Source organism: Sinocyclocheilus rhinocerous, unplaced genomic scaffold (assembly GCF_001515625.1).
Source record: "Sinocyclocheilus rhinocerous isolate Xijiao unplaced genomic scaffold, SAMN03320098_v1.1 scaffold712, whole genome shotgun sequence".
NCBI lineage: Eukaryota > Metazoa > Chordata > Actinopteri > Cypriniformes > Cyprinidae > Sinocyclocheilus > Sinocyclocheilus rhinocerous.
This window is the reverse complement of record NW_015642789.1, coordinates 640,667-661,000: the sequence shown is the minus strand read 5'-3', so window position 1 is coordinate 661,000 and position 20,334 is coordinate 640,667. Positions and strand designations below refer to the sequence as shown.

The following is a 20,334-nucleotide window of genomic DNA, read 5'->3' as shown; positions in this document are numbered from 1 at the left end:
CCTACTTCTTGCCTTATTGCCTTAAGCCTTCTTTTGTTCTGCAGATGTTTTCCTCTATTGTTTTTTATCCGCCATCTCTATCTTTCTGTTGCTCGGCTCGGCTAATGTCCGTCCTGTGCACTGAACGCTCTCTCCTCCACATCAAGAGTAGACACGCCCCTTACTGCTGATTGGCTACAAGTTTGTTTTGCTAGTCGGCCCGAATCAGTTTTCTAAAGCGTTTTTGAAAAATCGTTTACCCACCTTTAAGACAGGTTAATCAACTAGTTGTTCAGACAACCCATTTTGTGGGAATATTTTTTATGCTCACCAAGAAAAATACAGTTAAAATAGTTAAATATTATTACAATTTAATATATTCTAATATGTAATTAGTGTCACATGATCCTCAGAAATCATTCTAATATGCTGATTTGCTGCTCAAGAAACATTTATTGTTATCAATGTTGAAAACAGTTGTTGTGCTCAATATGTTTTGTGGAAACCTTGATACATTTTTGGTGGATTTTGATTAATAGAACGTTTAAAAGAACAGCATCTTATCTTACTGATCCCAAAAACTTTTGAACGGTAATGTAGTTTTGCACATTCCTAGATGGCTTTGTGTGCACATAAACAATATTCCATTGGGAATGTTTTTTATCAGTTGTCCTTATTTTCCTGTTTGTTTGTGTTTGGACAGGTCGGTTGTATTCTTGTTTGGATCAGATGAGAGCTGTGCTGGGAGATTCAATTCCAGACTCCACATTAACTCAGGCAGCTCTGAAATATGACTGTGACCCTCACAGAGCCCTTGATTTTATTCTAACTGAGGAGAACACCAATGCACACACCCCTCCAGCCAGAACCAACTCACAGCCCGAGCCTATCACCACAGCTGCACCACAGAAAGGTACACATACACACCCTTCCATCCAAAACCAATACACATCACATCACCAAAAAAAAAAAAACCCTACACACCCTTATAGCCATTAGCTAGCCAGAATACTCAGTGTTACTTCCACTTAAAAATGTGCCCTATTATGTATTTTAATCTAAAATGAAAATGAAAACCACTTCACCACAGATAGAAAAAAAAAGAAGAAAAAAACCCAAGTTGGCATGAGGTCTCAGGGGAAAATGCTAAATTCCAGGTTTTTTCCAAAACTGGGGAGAACCTAAAATGTTTTTCATTCTTAGAGGCTATAAATAAATACATATATAATAATAGTAATAATAATACATAAAAATAATTTAAAAGATACTATGACTAATAAGACTCATACAAATATTTACTATTATTATTATTATGTGTATAAATGAAATGTAATGTTAAAGAATAACACCTTTCTTCTTTACCATATAATTATAAAATATAAAAATGTAAGATACTAATTTTTCTCAGTGCTTCAATTGATAATATTTTTTATTTTTTAATCGCTGATGTCCTTAATTTTACGATGTATAATGTATTGCCTTTTTCTTGCTTTCTCTGTGGTCTCGGCTAACCAATGAAATTCGATCACCTTCCTCATCCTCTCGGTTGCACTCTTTGACTACGATTGGCCCTCGTAAGGTAAGGAGCCTTATTTCCTTTCTCACACAATAGTACATGCAAACGAGACGGCAATCAATCTTACAACCTCAGTGATCTGTTAGCCATGCTTGACCCAAACAAGTCCATACCTGCTGCTCTGAATCCTCCCCCTGGTCTGGGAAGTTTGGGAAAAGACCATTTAAAAGTGGTTTCGAGTCAGAATTTGGGTAGTGATGGTGGGCAGTCTACTTTAGGACAAAGTTCACTGGCCCAACTAATAGCTGAGCATGAACAGAAGTGTACAAATGTTCCTCCTCTAATTCACTCCACTGGTCTCTCATTGGATAACACAGTTCCCCTCACTACCAGTCCTTTTGGTTCTTTTCTTGGTCCTGCTGCCCCACTTTCTGCAGTGCTTTCTCAGGGTCCTAGTGTCCCACCTATTTCCGGTTTGTCTGTTGGCTCTGGTGCGACTCTCTCTTCTGGTCTCTCTTTGGGCACATCTGTCCCAGCTGGTCTGGGTGTGACATCTTCATCTCTCTTAACCTGCTCTCTCAGTAGTCTATCGCTGCAGGATTCCAAGCCGTCCGCCCCTCTTCCTGTCTCGTTAGGAAGTTTGAGCTCTGTCCTGCAAAGCAGTGGACCGTCGGGAGTACCTGGGCAAGAAAGGAGCTCTGGAAGCCTTTCATTGGCTGAGCTGATCCAGGAGCATCAGGACAACAGTCCCAAACTCTATGACAGTTTGCCAGGACTCCAAAACGTGCATAATTCACATACAACTTGTCCTCAAAACAATCAAAAGCTTATCCGAACATCTGATGCAAATGCTCCTCCTGGCTTTTCAGAGGCACCATCCCTGTCCGTCCTCATGTCCCAACACCAAGCATCACTTGGGCCGCAACTCCCAACATGCACTGCATCGCTTAAGAGTGAAAATGGGTCTAATCATCAAGCATCGAACAAATCTGCAGCAGCTGTACATAAGCCCCGCCCACTAAGCTTAAATCAGAGCGTCGATCTTAGCGCACTCATGTCCCAAACATCTCCCGATGGTCGCTCACCATCCATATTGAGTTTTTCCCACATCTCTGCTAGTCATAAAAAACGTGTGTTTGCTAAACCGTCGATTTTTGCATTAGCGATGTGCGTGCGTGTGAGAAACGAGAAGAGTCGGCGCAATAGAGCGGCTCATAATGCTTTCTTATACAGCAGACAGATGGAGAGAGTGAAAGAACGAGTGCATTGTCCACCTCTTCATCACATCAACCTGTTTTCTTTCGACACACCCTCTCCGGATGACATAGTCAGAGCGAATCAGAGAAAAGCTTTTACTCGAGACTGACTTTTACTTTTTCTTTCTTTTTTTTAGTACCTTTTTCATTGCATTTTTAACATCTCCCAAACATCAATCTGAACTCTCTGGGTGTTTTGCAGCTAAGGTTCATTTTATGTTTTACACGCCACAGCCACAGTTTTAGCCATAATCCATAGGAGCAAGGCTATTTTGAGGAGTTGTCAGACTGAATGGTGAATAGTAATGTATATAGAATGAACTGAATAGATTAGTGTTCGTTATTTTAGGAAAATATGAAATTTCAGATGTTAATCATTAGTCAGCACTCAGATGGTTTGTACATTTGAGCCCTGAAATTATTTGAAGCACTGAGACTGCTATTTTATATCATTGCCCATATAATACTGTATACTTTTGTATTTTCTGATTTTTTTATATTTATTTACAGCTAACCATTACACTGGAAAGTTAAAAATGACTCTTATTGTTTTTGTCTGAAACATCACAACCTCAGATAGTAATTTAGTATTACTTTTAAAGTCTTCCATATTTTCAAATTTTCATTTGTATTTTCATATTTTCAGACTTTTTAAAAATGGTTAATTAAGCTAAATGTATATTTTTGTACTTGATTTTGAAGTTTTATGACATTTTGACAAATTATGCTTAAATTCTGGAGTCACTCTACATAAAAAAAAAGTACATAGTAGGAGCATATAGAGTGCAGAAATAAAGGAAAAAAACAACAGATTCTCTCTACAGCTGTTTTGCTGCCTTTTGAAATGAGGTGCAGTGCTGGTTTACCACAAACACAGAAAGAGGGTTTGGGGGACACCTGGAATTTTTCCTATTACATGTTTGACACTCAGCACTGTAAAAGTGCATTTCAGTTACTATAATAAAAGTTTAATACACGTTTTCATATTTTTTTCAATTCAGTTTTGTTTATTTGCTGCCTTTTTAAATTTGTTTTAAAGCACTAATGTACATATGTGACTGCTGTGGCCATGACGTTTTGTATATATTCTGAAATAAAGATTTTCCTGTTTCATTTCTGAGATTGATGTTGAGGTGTTTGTGAATATGAGGGGATGGAGGGGAACATGATGTGTGTTTTGAGGCTGAGCTTGTTTTTTGTTTACCATAAAGGGTGTTAGCTTGTGGTGTTTATCACTTACATGTGTCTGCTTGACTGCGTATGCGTGCATATGTACATATAAAACAGAGTCTTTGTGGCCATATAAAGGTGTTAACACGCCCAGAGCATATTAGAAGAGATTTGACAAAGGCTTTGCTTTCATTGTGGTAGACCATCCACCATGGGAGATGATACACACATGCACAGATCTGAAGATGGTCTGAAAGCACACACACACTCCCCATGCACATTTAGATTGGCTTTATTTCCTCATTGCACACTGACCTGCTCTCCAAAACCAGTTTAATCCTGATAATCACTCAAAAGAGGGTGTTAATTGAGATTGTTGGTAAATTAGTTTTAGCTAAGCCTAAATAAACTGAAAGAATCAATTAAGAGACAAAACGTTTTGAACATTTACTCACTGACAGTTCTTGTTGGGTTTAAATGTTCACGGAATTTCTTAATTTGAATGTACACAAAATTACTAGTAGTGCTGCAGGTAGCAAGTATCACTATTACTGTAATTCATACTTAGACAAACTCCTAATCTTAAAGATTCAGAAAATTCTAAAATTAAGTCATCATTTACTTCCATTCCTCTGCAGAACACAAAATAAACCATTTTGAAGTGTTCAACTATTTTTGTCCATACGATGATACTCAGTGGGGTCCAAACATTGACTTTCATTTTATGAACAAAAAAAAACACTGAGGCATTTTTTCAGAGTATTTTATTTCGTGTCATACAGTTTTGGAACAACATGGGGGTGAGTAAATTACAATTTTCTTTTGTGTGAACCTTTAAATATTAAACTTTGACGTGTGACCAATTTGGGTCACACATGAATGGTACCTCAGATCTTGCAGTTTGAGGAAAGGTGTGTTTTTACATTTCTAAAAAATCACACTTGTGCATCTGGCAGACAAATTAAACTGGCGAAAATCCCCTAGACTTAAATGGAAGGAGGGACCTGTGCCATATCTAGAGACTAGAAAATCTTGTTGATGGGCTCTTTTGACTTGGACCAGTAAGCAGCAACCTTATAACCTCTTTGAATATCCTTGGCAACTTACTTACGACTCCCTGGCAAACACCTGGAAAACTCTAGCACGACGATGGCGCTAGAGTTTTGCATGGGCAATGTCCACTGTTTTCTTCAGAACATGTAAAAATCCTGTTTTACTGTTAGGATGCTTTTGAGTGCACACACTTTTTATCTATCTTTCTCACGTGTTCTTGTTAACTCTCTGTTTGCCGAGCCAAGCGTGGGTGAAAGCCTGCGTTTGAAAAGCATGGTGCATCTCACCTTTCACACTTGCTGTCTTTCACTCCGTTTTGCAAATTCTATCTCATTGCCTTCTGACCACCTCAAGTCATCTATCCCTTTTTCCCCCTCTGTTTTCTCTGCCTTTCTTTGCCACCCACACAGGAAAGAGTGACTGGTTCACAGCTGGCCCTGCTACTGCTCTTTGACGTTTTCTCCCTTTTTTGCACTTTGTGGCTTTTGCAGAAATGGTGATATGTCATTGCGCCTGTGCTGCGAGACATGCAGCACTACATAGATTGGTCAGAGAGTGAGAACGAGAGAGCTTATTGACCCTATTTGAGAGTGTTATTAAAGATCATTTGTAGCTAGTTTTCTCTTTCTCTGTCAGACTGTTTCTTGTTTTCTCACACTTTACTCTCCCCTGAATCGTGTCAGTAGAACTAGAGATGATTTGACCCTATTAGACTGGAGACCTGCACAGGCTTCATGTACATTAATCTATATACCTATTTAATTCAGCTAAAAGTAAGAATTAGAATTTCCAATTAGGTTTATTAGTGGTGTTTGCCAAGTTAGGCATCATGATTGGAGTTACAGATTTGAACAAACCCCAAACGCTAGCAATTAAACTTTGGCACGCAACTCGTCCTGAACAGTTTGTGTTACTGAGATGAATGATACCCCTAGCTTGTTGCTTGCTTTTCTGAATGATCAGTGTGATGTGTGTTTGTTTTTTTTATTTATTTATTTTTTTCACATGGCGGATGATAAAATGGGTGATACAATCCCATAGATGTAAGTAGTAGGAACCTAAGTCATATTGAAGGGCCTGTATATCCGGGAGATATGGATTTTTATTTGGTAAAGTAATAAACTAAGTAGCAAAACTAAAATCGATTCAATTCCGAGAGCCATAGCAACCACCTAGCAACACCCTTGCAGCCTTCCAGAATATCCTATATGGGTATCCGCCATCTTTTTTTTAAACTTTTTTTTATATGCAACATAGCAAGCTAAAAACAACTACGAAAACCTTCGTAACCACTTAGCAATAGCTTTTGACTACACAGAATACCCATTCAGGGGTGCGTTTCCCAAAAGCACCATTACAGTATCTCACAGAAGTGAGTACACCCCTCACATTTTTGTAAATATTTTATTATATCTTTTCATGTGACAACACTGAAGAAATGACACTTTGCTACAATGTAAAGTAGTGAGTGTACAGCTGTTTGTTGAACTCCGTTGGTAATGACGGAACTTGTGACCATAGTTGCTTTTGGGAAATGCACCCCAGATTAAGAAAACCTTAGCAACAACCTAGCCCTTTTAACTCTCATGAACACCCTTTGAAGTGTTTAGCAACTTGCTAACAACCCCAGTCTTATTTTAGTATTATTTATAAAACTGTTATTAATATTATAGTTTTTATTATTGTTAATTAGCTTTTAGTTTGAGTTTTCATTTTAATTTGAGCTTAATTTTATGTGCTTTTGGCATTTTTATTTTTTATTTCTATTAGCATTTTTTTTTCTTCAGTTATAGTTTTGGTAATTCTAGTATTTCAACTTAAACTTATCAATTTAGTTGCCAAGTCAACATTTCTATTTTTTTAAGTTACATTTTTCATTCATATTTTTTATTTGTAACTTTTTTTTAATGGATGACCTTTATTTTTAAGTTTAAAATAACAACACTGAACTACTCAGATTCAAGAAATGTTAGAAACCACCTAGTTACTGTCCAGAACACCCTAGCTATTACTTGGCATTGTGCTAAAATTCACTCACAATGCCTAGCTTCACCTAGCATCATGGTAGAGTTTTTTTCTATGAGGCAATTGCCATTCACATTTTCTTTGGAAACTAAAAAGTTTTGCTAGGTTGTTAGCAAAGATGGAGGTGTTGAAGAATGTCCCATTCGTGCAGACTTTTAGGCCTTTGTCAACCTTTGCCCTTCCCTGTTTATGAAAGAGATTAAATAAGAACAGTGTGTGATGGGTGTTGAAGAATGTCCCATTCGTGCAGACTTTTAGGCCTTTGTCAACCTTTTGCCCTTCCCTGTTTATGAAAGAGATTAAATAAGAACAGTGTGTGATGCATCTGAGTGCGTCTGTCATGTTCATGTATTGTTTTCAGCAGGTGTGTACCAAATGGGCAAGGCTGTATGTGAGAATATCTGTAATAGCGTGTGAGATGTCATTGTGAATTGAGGATATCTGAATGGCAGTAGTGAGGTGAGTGTGTGGGGGTTCCCCATAGTTATGGGACAGCAGTGCTGCACTCAACCCAATAAAATAACTGATATGGAAAAGAAGGAGATGAAAGACAAGCTGGCAAGAAGATTATGTAGGTTGTAAGTGTTTTGGAAAGAAGACCGTTCCTCCTTGGGTTTTTGCATGGGTTAATTGTCCTGTTTCTTTCCAGTACTTGTTACACTAGTGCCCCCTACTGAAACAAAAATATGTCCAACACATTTGATTTGACTTTCCAGACCTCTTTAGTTAGACAGTGTGTTATAATGGAATACAACTGTTTTGTACTCTTTTTGTTTTTGTACTTTTGTTTATTTTGATTTTTTATTATTATTATTATTAGAGTTTTAGTTTTTCTTTTATTGTTTTTTCTTTCTTGCGTTTTGTTACTGTGATTCTACCATGGTTGCTCAAATGTATTTGGTTTATAATTTATAGTATCTAATGTAACAGGGTGTGTGAGGGCTAGCAGGTAGTTCACTGATCTAGAAAGATGGAGTCAGAACAGAGTGAGAGGTGTGTGTACAGTCACTGACAGCGAGTAAATGAGATGGCAGATAATCAGGTAGGATCATGTCTCACTGGTGTTTGAATAGTCCTGGAGCCGTTTTTCTAGGAAGAACACATTTACATATCCTGAAGGGTGTGTGTGTCTCTGGTTTTTTTTTGTTTTGTTCTACCTTTATATTATTTTTCTACCAGTTTTTATTGTCATCACAGTTGAGTAATGGTCTTTTGAACAACATCTGACACAGAGTCTGAGTCAACAATGCTTTATTGACATGATAACATTTACAATATTTCCAAAGCGTATTTATAGTAAGTACTCAGTAAGGTAAAGTAAATGTATAAATTACATGTATGTAGGAAATACTAAAAATAAATTAAAATAAAATGGAATTAATCAGGAATTAATTTAAATAGTGACTGTGGCATATGTAAAGTATTAACAATAAATGCTGTTAAAGTAATAATGTTTGGTGATTTGGTGATGCATGTTAACTGTTGCTCATTTTCTTGATCCAAAAAATTCTTTTTTTTTTATGGCAGCATTTTTTGTATTTTATGGTTGTATTTTTTTTATGTATTTTTTTTTTTTTTAAACTTGTATTTGCTGTTGTAACTGCAATTTATGGTGTGTTGGAGCTCTTTGTCAGAATTGAGTTTAATTTGGCAGCACAGATCATTCTGGCGGCTGTGTGTGTAGAGATATGTTGTGTGGGTGTGGTTTGTGTGTAAAGTGTTGCTGAGTGTGTGAATGTGTGTGTTCAGATGAGAGATATTTTGTGGGTGTGGCTGAGTGTGTGTGTGCACGAGAGAGCAGGTGAACTGATATCTACATTCCCCAGCACTTCCTGTCCCTGTAACAGGAGTGTGTGTGTTTTGTTGTCGTCTTGAGCTCTGTGTGTGTGTAAAGTCCATTCCAGTGTGGCCATTTAAACTCTAAAACTTCTGGTGATTTGTATGGTGGTTATTTTTTATATAATTATTAACGTTATGTTATATAACAATGCAAAAACATGTACTTTCTCACGTTATGATACCTTAAAAATTATTAAGATCAATGTTTTTTTCCTCCAAGGTGAGTCAGACATCTCGCAAATTCTCCCAAAATTCAAAGTAGTTTTTTCTCTGTTGCGTTTTTCCATCAAAACATTTATTTTTATTTTTAATATTTTAATTAATTAATTTACTCATATATTTTTTAAAGATCTCCCTAACCTACTCCTCTTCTCATCCTTTTTGTTCTTGGGGGTTAGAGGTGGCATTATTTTAGCACATTAACCCTCTGTGTGCTGGAAGTGTACAGTCAGTGTGGGAGTACGAGTGACGTGCCGGAGTTAACCCTTTCCTGGCCAGAGCGTTCGCTGCTCAGTGAGAGATGACTGGCTGTGGCCGTTGCCACTGAAACGGCTCTACTGCTATGACGAGACACTGAGCATTCGCTGCAGCCATTTACCTTACAGGGACAGAAAATATACTCATCCTCGTTTTCGTTCGTCCCTTCCCCCTCTCTGGGTCTACAGCAGAGCCTGTTTTGGTGCAGCGTGGAGGAGTTGACTCATGAATTTCAGTAAGATAGTGAGAAAACAAGGCTCAGCGCATGTCGAGTGCACTGACACACACATCTGCTCATCTGAAAATGAGTAACCCTTTATACTGTACCAAACAAGAAACTTGCCTTCATAAAATGTACACTGTCATACATTTTCTGAAAGTAGTATAGTGCAAAAGGCTTGCTTTGTACTGAAAAAGTATTTTTGTTTAAAGGAATAGTTCACCCAAAAATGAAAATTGGCTGAAAATTTACTCACACTTCATTAAAACAGATTTGGAGAAAATTGCATAACATTACATTATTTGCTCACCAGTGGATCCTCTGCAGTGAATGGGTGCCGTCAGAATGTGAGTCCAAACAGCTGATACAAACATCAATGAAATTATTGTGAAGTGAAAAGCTTTGTGTTTGTAACAAATCCATCATTAAGGCATTTTAACTTTAAATTGTCGCTTCTGGCCAAAATATAATCCATAATAATGCTTTCTCCAGTGAAAAAGTGCATCTCTAGTTATCCTCTCACATCAAAATCTGCCAACATATTTGTTTATAAACAATCTGGATTGTTTTAGTAAATGGTGCATCATCTGTGCTCATTTCTCTCTTGATTCAGACAAGGCAACTTTTTTTACAGGAGAAAGCAATATTATGTATAGAGGACTCTATGAATTTGTTTATTAAAAATACGGCTTTACGTTTCACAAGATGTTAATTGATGGACTGGAGTCGTGTAGATTACTTGTGGCTTTGATGGCAGAGGATTTATTGGTGAGCAAGAAATGTAATGCTAAATTTCTCCACATCTGTTCCGATGAAGAAACAAACTCATCTATATTTCTTGGAAGAAAATAGTAAATTTTCTTTAGGGTGAACTATTCCTTTGAAATATTAAAGTTAAATATCAGTGATATAAATATTATTTTTTAAAAATCCAAATTTAGTGTATGTATGCTGTTTTCTACATTCTAGCTAAAGCACGGGAGGCTCCAGAGAGTCGTGTTGAAGCAGAGGTTGTCCCAAAGGTTGCGCGCATGACTGTGTCAGGCAAGAAGCAGACCATGGGCTTTGATGTGCGAAGGTAAGCCAATTGAGGTAACGTGGAAGTGGTTTAAAGATCTGCCCTTTTAACCCAAACATCGTAGCTTCAAACCTTATAAGGGGGCTCTCTGTGAACTATGTGATCGTTTACCATCTTTCACTCTTGAACAAAGCGTTTAACCACAGCTCACTCCACAGGGACTGTCCCTGTAATAAGTGCACTGTATCACCGTGTCCTATTTAGACAAGAGATGTCACGTTTTCAGTGATTTGTCAGTCTAGACTGAACACTAGTGAAATGCTCAGTCACTCACAAGATATTTCATAGTATGTGATGTAGTTTTAGCTCAATATACAGTTACAATTAACAGGGTTTTGAATCAGATTTTATGATCGGTAGGGCAGTGTTATTTTAGTATTATTTATTCACTATTATAGTATTTAGTAATTTTGAATTAGCTTTTATTTTCAAATTGTCAGATTTCATTTTAATCTTAGGAATTTTATGTGCTTTTGTATTTTGTCTTAGTTAAGTATTTCTATTAAGATTTATTTTTACTTAAGTTTGACTAATTTTAGTACTTAAACTAAAACTTATTTTATTTGAGCAAAAGTTCTAATTTTAATTTAATCTGTAATCTTTAATTAAATTATTATTTTTTTATTTTTTAAATTTTTTCAGCATGACGCCAGAGTAATAGAAAGTGTAGGTCACTTTGGATAAAATTGTCAGATAAATTACTACTTAGATGGTTGCCTTGAGTCTTGATGTAGTGGAAATTAGATTTGCATCCTTTGTTAACATGCTTTTTTGAAATCTATGGAAAAAATGACCTTCGTCTTGGTTATCTGCTATCCACAGAATACCAAATATCTGTCCTTAGAATACAGAATTCATTCTCCAAACCAGGCCAAGTTTGTCTACCTGCATTGCATTCTGGCATAGCAGAAAACCACAGAGATGGCTGGTGCATGTAGATTAATCTCACACACACACAAACACAAACCCACAGCCCATCACTCCCACTCCTTCAGCCACAGACCACACCCATCGAGCTCAGTAGAAAGGGTGTAGGGGTATCTGCAGGTGGATCAGCCAGTGTACTTTATTTAATTGGTTTAGTTTGTTCTTAACAGTTTGTTTAAATGGCTGTTAGAGGACTCATGCTAAAGTTTCCACACAGTCTTTCCATTTCAGAAGAAATTAGTAGGTTTTTACTAACAAAATGTTGAGTTTAAAAAGTTGAAAATGTAGATTGTTCAGTACACAAAACATATATATTAGCTTTCAGAAATTTTGGGGTCGGTAAGATGTATTTTTTGGTATGAAAGAAATTAATACTTTTGATGCATTAAATAAATCAAACGTGACATTTATAATGTTACAAAATATTTATATTTCAAATAAATACTGTTTTTTTTGTAAGCTTTCCATTCATCAAAGAATCCTGAAAACTTATTATGGTGTCCACAAAAATATTAATTACAAAATAATAATAAAAAATGTTACATGAACACCAAATCAGCATATAAGAATGATTCAGAAGTATCATGTAACACTGAAGACTGGAGTAATGGCTACATTTGAAAATATTTCACAATGTTACTGTATTTTAATGAAATAAATGCAGCCTTGGTGAGCAAAGCTTTTTGCAACGTTACTGACCCCCAAAAATACAAAAACATGTTTTTTTGAAAATTAGACCTAGGACTGTAAAACAGTACGACATAATGATTGTATGTTCATCACAGCCTTGTTTTTGTTCATGTCAATTTAACTGACTTTGACTTTAAGAACAAGAATAGTACACAGCAAGCCATGTTAAAAATTCTGAGGTGACATTTGATTTTGTGTGTCTTTATAGTGTGGAAGAAAACGGCATTGTTGCCCCATCAGTTCGCAGAGGGCCGAGTCCAGAGGTCACCGCTGCACCAACCACAGAGACCCCATCCAAACCATCGGCTGTGAATGAAGACTCTACTGCCCCAACCCCGACTCGACCAACTGGAAAGAGCAAACAGCAGCTCAACATCCATGCTGAACTGGAGAAGAGACAAGGAGGAAAACCGTTACTCAACCTGGTGGTCATAGGCATGATATTCTCTCTATCACAATCCATCCCACCATATTATCATCCACTTTATATTTTGGTGTTTTATTCTTTTGATTAATCCAATTACCTGGTGAAAAAGGAATACAAGTCCATAAAGTCTTCCCCTGAAGTATTTGTATGCCTAATGTCTCTATGTTAGATAACAAAACCAGTATATATGCAGAGAATGTGAAACTTGAACTTTGTTTTTGTGTGTGTGTGTGTGTAGGTCATGTAGATGCTGGTAAGAGCACTCTCATGGGTCATCTGTTATATCTGCTGGGGAACGTTAATAAGAGAACCATGCATAAATATGAGCAGGAGTCCAAGAAAGCTGGCAAGGCCTCATTTGCTTATGCGTGGGTACTGGACGAGACAGGAGAGGAGAGAAACAGGTAAGTTTAATAAAAATACATTCAGGTATCATTTCTGTTTGGTTAAAGTGACCCAAACCAAGGTTTATTTGTTTATCACCTGTTTATTTTCATAGAGGAGTGACCATGGATGTGGGCATGACAAAGTTTGAGACTGACTCGAAAGTTATTACTCTGATGGACGCACCAGGACACAAAGACTTCATTCCGAACATGATCACAGGGGCGGCCCAGGTACTTCCACTTAGTATAGTCCACCCAAAAATGAAGATTTTCTCATGTTGTCTTAAATCTTCTCCACAACACTGAAGAATTTGTTTCAAGCATTTGCAATGAGCAGCAACTAAAGATATCATTCTTCAAAAAAAGATGCAAAAGCACCATAAAAGTGGTTCATACAACTTGTGCACTATATTCCCAATCTTATAAAGCCATATAATACCTTTGTGTCTGAATTGGACATAAATTTCAAACTAAAAAAGTGGCTCACTAAAAATCTTGACATCTGCCCTACTGTAACTCATTGGTGTATTCATGAGAGAAGTGCTGTAGCATTGTCTGATTCATGAATGAATCATTCTGTTGCTTTGGATCTTTAGTGAAGCAGTTGATATGGGTAAAACATGGTCTGAATGAATCATTGACAAATCGGACTGATTCAAGTTCAGCTTACTGACTCAGTGGTCTGGCCACAGTGGTTAACAGCTCACTACTGGGGAAAATTACCATTGAATAGTGATGTAATTTGGTCTGTTTCTCACAAAATGCTTTTGTATGACTTAAGACAAGTCATATGAACCACTTTTATGGTGCTTTCATGGTGTGTTTTTTTAAGTTTGAAAGCTTCAGTCTTTAGTTTTGTAATTACATAACAAACAGGGGACTTTATTCAGAATTTCTCCACATAAGAAAGTCTTACACATTTAGAGTGACAGGAAAGTGAGTAAATGACCTCATTTTAATTTCTGGTTGAACTAATCCAGAGAGGTGTGGAATAAAGGTAAATTATGTGACAAATAATGTGTTTTTTAACAAACGAAGCATTAACACATGTTAGACTGCACCCCATAAACACAATCAAGCCTATAAAAAAACCAGTCAACCACCCCTTTAATAAAGTCCTGTTTTTCATTTGCCTAATTACTTTTTGCGTGCACACGAGTTGATGAGAGGACAACTGATGACTTTGCATAATTTCTTGTGCACAGTAAAGTCTCAATGAAACTCGTTCTTTGTGGATTTGGGTGCCACCACCACTAGTACTCTGTATATGAGTGTGTGTTTGGATTTGGCTGATACCTCCAAATGCATTGAATGAAATTAGTCACATTGTGCAGACCGGATTTACTCATTTCCTCCTGTCAGTCTGTTGAGAAAGGGTTTTTGGGGGCAAGTGGGTGTGTGTGTATATTGAGGGTGGGTGTATATTGGGTCTAGACTACTACTGTATGATGTCGGAAGTTGAAATTGACATGACAAAGCAATACTGATTTGAGAATCTGTAATATATATATATATATATATATATATACATACATACTGTATATATATATATATATATATATAATATTACAGACATTAATTTTATATAAATATTGATATATTATTTTATTATATTTTTGTGTGTGTGTGTGTATATATATATATATATAATTAGATATCAAATACAAATAAAAATGAGTAAATATTATACGTCACAATACTAAAGTAAAATGGTTTGTGAGCAGCATTTTGATGTTGACTTTACAGAAATACGCAGAAAAACTTTTAATACTTTAGTGTTTGGGAGCCTTGGCAGGTGTCATTAGTGGTGGATGCTGGTCTCAGACTGTCTGAGGTGGTGTGTGTGTGTTTTGCAGGCAGATGTGGCTGTGTTAGTCGTAGATGCCAGCCGTGGGGAGTTTGAGGCCGGGTTCGAGGCAGGGGGGCAGACCCGGGAGCACGGCCTGCTTGTTCGGTCTCTCGGAGTCACACAGCTTGCCGTCGCTGTCAACAAGATGGACCAGGTGGGTAACCATGGTGACCACAACAGCTTACAGTAACCATGGCAGTGTCAATCATGATTTTATTTATGTCTGAGAACTCCGCTTCAATCCCTCTCCCACCACTCCTGCTCATCACATTGTGTGTGTGTGTGTGTGTGCGTGTGTGTGTGTGTTTGCAGGTCAACTGGCAGCAGGAGAGGTTCCAGGAAATCGTCTCTAAGCTCGGTCACTTTCTGAAGCAGGCTGGTTTTAAGGTAATGTAGGCTGTGCACATGAAGGATGTTTATATCTTTTTCCCCTCTACATGTTTTCCTTTAGTAATTTTCCTCCAATTTGTTTTTTTTACTTTCATTTAAGTGCATGATTTTTGTCTGTTAGTGCTTCTAGATAAAGTGAGGCTTTATCTGATTGATGACATCCAGAAACTGCATTTATATGAAATATTTATGTATTTATATTCATTTATATAAAATAGGTTTCACATACATGTTTCTGATTGAATCTAACGCAATATATTAGCTTACAGGCTGATTCTTGTCAGTCTTTTTTGGTTTTCCATACCCGTGTGCTACAAATGCATATTAAAGAAACTGTTAACCTCTTCTCCCACAAAAATGTTATTTTTTCCATTGATGAACCCCTTATGACTTATTTGCTTTCGTGGAACACACATGAATATGTTTTGCAAAATGTCCAGTGTGCTGTTTTTATGAACTTGTGATACGATATAGCTTTATGTGAGAATTAGATTGAAATTTAAGCTATTATTTGTTGAAAATCTTCAGGTATGTTCATAAAACATTTGACATCAAGCCTGTTTGCTGTGCATTTTTACATGCCATATTTTTTTATTGAGCAAAAATTAGGCTGTGGTGGAGGGGAACATTTTCACTTTTGCACAAATCCATATGAATTATGAATGCTTTATGTTAAAATGCTTGCAAAAGGGCAGTTTGTATATTCTGCATAATACAAAATATTTTTGTTTGAACGGAACCAATATATATGGATGGCTTTGGAGCAATATAAGGATGAGTAAAAAATGACAGAATTTTAAATTTTGTATAAACTACTTCAAAACCATACAAGAATAGATGAGAATTCTTACATTGTAATAATGAAATATGGGCTACGGAAGAGAAACTGACTGCAGGCCTCAGCTTTTTACTAGTTTCAACTTTGCTCAACTTGTTTCTAGTATGTCTAGTCTCTAAAATATTATGAGTACAATGTGCTATTTCTTGCCAACATGAGAGATTCTTATAATTTTTCAGTGTAAATGCAGCTCTATATTACAACAACGGAGACTATTGTGCATATCTGTTTCTTTCGCCATTTTCTAGTATTTTATCTTTGGCACATTTTATAGATCTACATTAGATGTTTTTGCAGTTAACTGTATTGATATGTGTTGTGTACCTGTACAAGGTGTTATTGGATATATCCAGTGTTTCTGTTCTGTGGCCAGTGAAAACACGGGTGGTGAATGGTTTGGGAATGTAAAGCAACATTTTATGGTTGCTTTCAACCTGTTGATTTGATCCATCAACAGCACATTCCACTATGGAAATGATCTGTGCCATGTGTTACAAACGTGCTTGTCTTTGCAGGATTCCGATGTGTTTTACATCCCTACCAGCGGCCTATCCGGAGAGAATCTGACCACTAGGAGTGAAGTTGCAGATCTTACAGCCTGGTACACTGGGCCATGCCTACTGGAACAGATAGGTGTGTGTGTGTGTTTGTGTGCACACATTTGTGTTTTCGGGTGGTAAAATCATTTCGTGCAAAATGCGGGTGAGTAGATAACGATCAAATGGTATGTAGAAGGTGCGGAAATGGGAAATGGTTATTTCTGCCCTAGCGTTTTTCCGCTTCAATAATTATGCAAATTAATGATCAAAGGTATTTTTTTTTTTTTTTTTAAGTTGCATCAAAAAAAATCCACTAGGCTAAAAAATCTGATGTGGCACAATTAAATGTTTGAATGGGTGCTTCTGTGTTCATGTACAGAGTTGTGTGTAAGAATGTAGAATCCTCTGCTGTGATGATTTTCGCAGAAGCTCCTGTGTTGTTATGCTGTGATCTGATTGGTGGCTGAGTTGTGAGAATCCTCAGCAGTTTTACTTTGACTCATCAAAATTTGATGAGGCAAACAGAAAACCTTTAGACTACTGCATCTTTCCTCATCTCTTTCTCTCTATCTGTCTGCAGATGCGTTTAAACCACCCCAGAGGTCAGTGGAGAAGCCATTCAGGCTTTGTGTCTCAGATGTCTTCAAAGGTCAGCATGGGAACCAACATAAAAGCAAAATGCACAAATATCAAGGTTGATTCTGTCCATGTATTCCCTTGTTATTTAAAAAATGAAACCCAAAAATGAAACAAACCCTTATTTTTACTCTTTCATTATAGCCAGTTAAGAGACGTTTTACTTTATGATCACCTAAACAGCCTGACTGTTTTCAGATCAGGGCTCTGGGTTCTGTGTGACGGGGAAGATTGAGGCTGGCTTCATTCAGACAGGAGATAAAGTTCTGGCCATGCCTCCTAATGAGACCTGTACTGTTAAAGGTAACACAGCTTTATCAGCTTCTAGAGATTTGAGGAGGATATGCATATGCCATATGCTTTAGGAGGATATGCAACAGCGCCCCCTTCTGGTGTTGTCATGAAAGACCGTACACTACTGATCATAATTCGCTACTAATCTTTACAGTGCTTTAAACTTGTTTAGTTCTTTTTTTCCAGTTCTGTGGCTAAGAAATGGATGCTGCATGTAGTAGGGATGCACAGTATTGGCACTGGTCAGAATAGTTGTTTATATGTTTAATGTAGCAATAAAATGCAGAAAAATTATTTACTACATATAATGAATATTATGGGAATATACACTATTGTCAGTAAATTTAGTACTTTTTAATACTGCTTTGTCATCGCAGGAATAAATTACATTTTAAATAGTATTTTAAATTGTAATAAAATTTCACAATATTACTGTTTACTGTTTTTTAATAAAATAAATGCAGCCTAGGTGAGTAAAAAAAAAAAAATTCTTTCAAAGATTTTACCAACCTCAAACTTTTGAATGGTAGTGTATCACCTAGCCCTAATTGGCATAAATTATGGCAATTATTTTTATTTAAATTTTTTTTTTTTTAATTGATGCGTCCTTAAAATGCAGTCTGTCTGTTTCTAGGCATCACTCTTCATGATGAAGCTTTAGACTGGGCAGCTGCTGGTGATCATGTCAGTCTAACTGTAACTGGCATGGACATCATCAAAATAAAGTGAGTGTGCAAAGTGTGTGTTACCTGTGTTAAAAACTCTGGGCACTGTTGATTCTGTATGATCATGTATTAGGTTTTCTCGTCGCACTATCTTCTCTTTCTAGTGTTGGATGTATATTCTGTGATCCTAAAGAGCCCATCAGAGCCTGTACACGATTCCGAGCAAGAATTCTACTCTTTAATATAGAAGTTCCCATCACGCAAGGCTTCCCGGTAAGGAAATGCAACATTTGCTCGTGTTTTGCGTTTGATTGTCAGGTACGGTTACATTTCTCTCTCTCTTTCTCTCTATCTCTCTCTCTCTCTCTCTCTCTATATATATATATATTGATGTATATGTGTATGTATATGAGGGATGTGCAAGTGCATTTGTTAACATTTGCTCGTGTTTTGTGTTTGATTGTCAGGTACTGTTACATTATCAGACCGTAAGCGAACCGGCCACTATTAGGAAGTTAGTCAGTGTATTACACAAGAGCAGTGGAGAAGTTCTCAAGAAGAAACCAAAGTAAGTAGATTAATGATATAGAATCAAATTTGTGCACACAATCATTTATTTATTCAACCTCCTGTTGTTACAAACCTATATGACTTTCATTCTTTAGTGAAACTGTGAAAAGTGAACAGCGACTGTCATATTATAAAAATAAAAAAAAGTAATGTTCTAAACGACCCCGTATCACAGATTTTTTATGATGAACATTTAGTATTGTTGTATGATGAACATAAATTTAAGAGATTATTTGCTGAATCTCTTCTCCTTTGCAGTAGCTTTCAAATCTCATTTGCGCTTCTGCATTTGTTAACTAAAAATAAAACTATGAAAAATAAATGTTGGTGATATAAATAAAGCTGAGGTAAAACAAAATGTGAATATTAGATAAAAACAATTGAATTTAAAAACTTAAATGAAAATTTGAGATGTTTCCTTAGAAACTAACTGAAAAGCTTAAGTTGAACTAAAATTAACTAAAGCTGAAATAAAAATGAATTGTTTAAAAAAAAATCCTATTATAATGTCAAAAGCACATAACAAAGTTACTATAACGTCAACTAAAATAAATAAAAAAACTGAAATAAATCCTAATTAAATAGTAATAAATTTTATAATAGTGTTTATAAATATTTCAATATTAATAAATAAAAATAAAATAAAGTGTGTCCCATATTCCAAGTTTGTGATTACCATTGACACTTTCTGATATCATCTTTGGGTGAACTGTTTCTTTAAAGGGTTAGTTCACCCAGAAATGAAAATTAGGCTGCGTTTTACTCACCCCCGATGCATCCTAGGTGTATATGACTTTCTTCTTTCAGACGAATCCAGTCGGAGTTATATAAAAAATTGTCTTTGATCTTTCAAGCTCTATCGTTGCACTCAGCGGGTGTTGCATTGCTTCTGTCCAAAAGACGTGAAATAAAAAGCACTCTTCCATAAAAAAAAGTGTCTCACACGGCTCCGGGGGGTGAATAAAGGCCTCCTGTAGCGAATCGATGCGTTTTTGTAAGAAAAATATCCATATTCAAAACGTATATACATATTCTGTACACAGAAGCAGTTCCGGGAGCATGACGTATGAGGTCAGCGTTGCGCATGCGCCGGTGCGTCCGTGAAAACCAACGTTTGTTTACAGGATCAAAGGAAGCAAAGTTTCCTTACTTTAACAAAGGAAAACCAGTCTCCTCTTGGCTTATATCGAAATCCTCAGACATTCTTCTTTACAAATCCTCGTTTTGTACTTCTAATTAGTGACCATTGTTTTGTTTCGATCTCTCCGCGTGCGTCACTTCTGAGCGGCGCATGCGCAAAGCCGACCTCATACGTCATACGTCATACTGCTTCTGTTTACAACAGTGAGCACAAGCTAGATTAAATTGATTATTACGTTTTAAATATGATTATTTTTCTTACAAAAACGCATCGATTCGCTACAGAAGGCCTTTGTTCACCCCCCAGAGCTGTGTGAGACACTTTTTTTTAAGGATGGGCGCTTTTTATTTCACTTCTTTTGGACTGAAG

The 20,334-nt window shown here is 36.5% G+C and overlaps 1 protein-coding gene across 3 annotated transcripts in view; it reads left to right on the top strand.

The window, feature by feature from the left end:
* Window positions 1-20,334, top strand: part of LOC107756395 (HBS1-like protein) — a 25,793-nt gene that overhangs the window by 3,082 nt on the left and 2,377 nt on the right. For 2 of the 3 annotated variants that reach the window (XM_016573475.1, XM_016573474.1), the window contains exons 4-16: window positions 683-892; window positions 10,505-10,613; window positions 12,439-12,665; window positions 12,896-13,061; window positions 13,157-13,274; window positions 14,900-15,046; window positions 15,205-15,279; window positions 16,636-16,753; window positions 17,240-17,308; window positions 17,494-17,598; window positions 18,224-18,314; window positions 18,419-18,527; window positions 18,722-18,822. In XM_016573475.1, the coding sequence (XP_016428961.1) occupies window positions 683-892; window positions 10,505-10,613; window positions 12,439-12,665; window positions 12,896-13,061; window positions 13,157-13,274; window positions 14,900-15,046; window positions 15,205-15,279; window positions 16,636-16,753; window positions 17,240-17,308; window positions 17,494-17,598; window positions 18,224-18,314; window positions 18,419-18,527; window positions 18,722-18,822 (1,645 nt within the window). Of the gene's footprint in view, window positions 1-682; window positions 893-1,563; window positions 3,872-10,504; window positions 10,614-12,438; window positions 12,666-12,895; window positions 13,062-13,156; window positions 13,275-14,899; window positions 15,047-15,204; window positions 15,280-16,635; window positions 16,754-17,239; window positions 17,309-17,493; window positions 17,599-18,223; window positions 18,315-18,418; window positions 18,528-18,721; window positions 18,823-20,334 lie in introns of those variants that run through there. The other variant, XM_016573476.1, reaches the window with a different exon arrangement.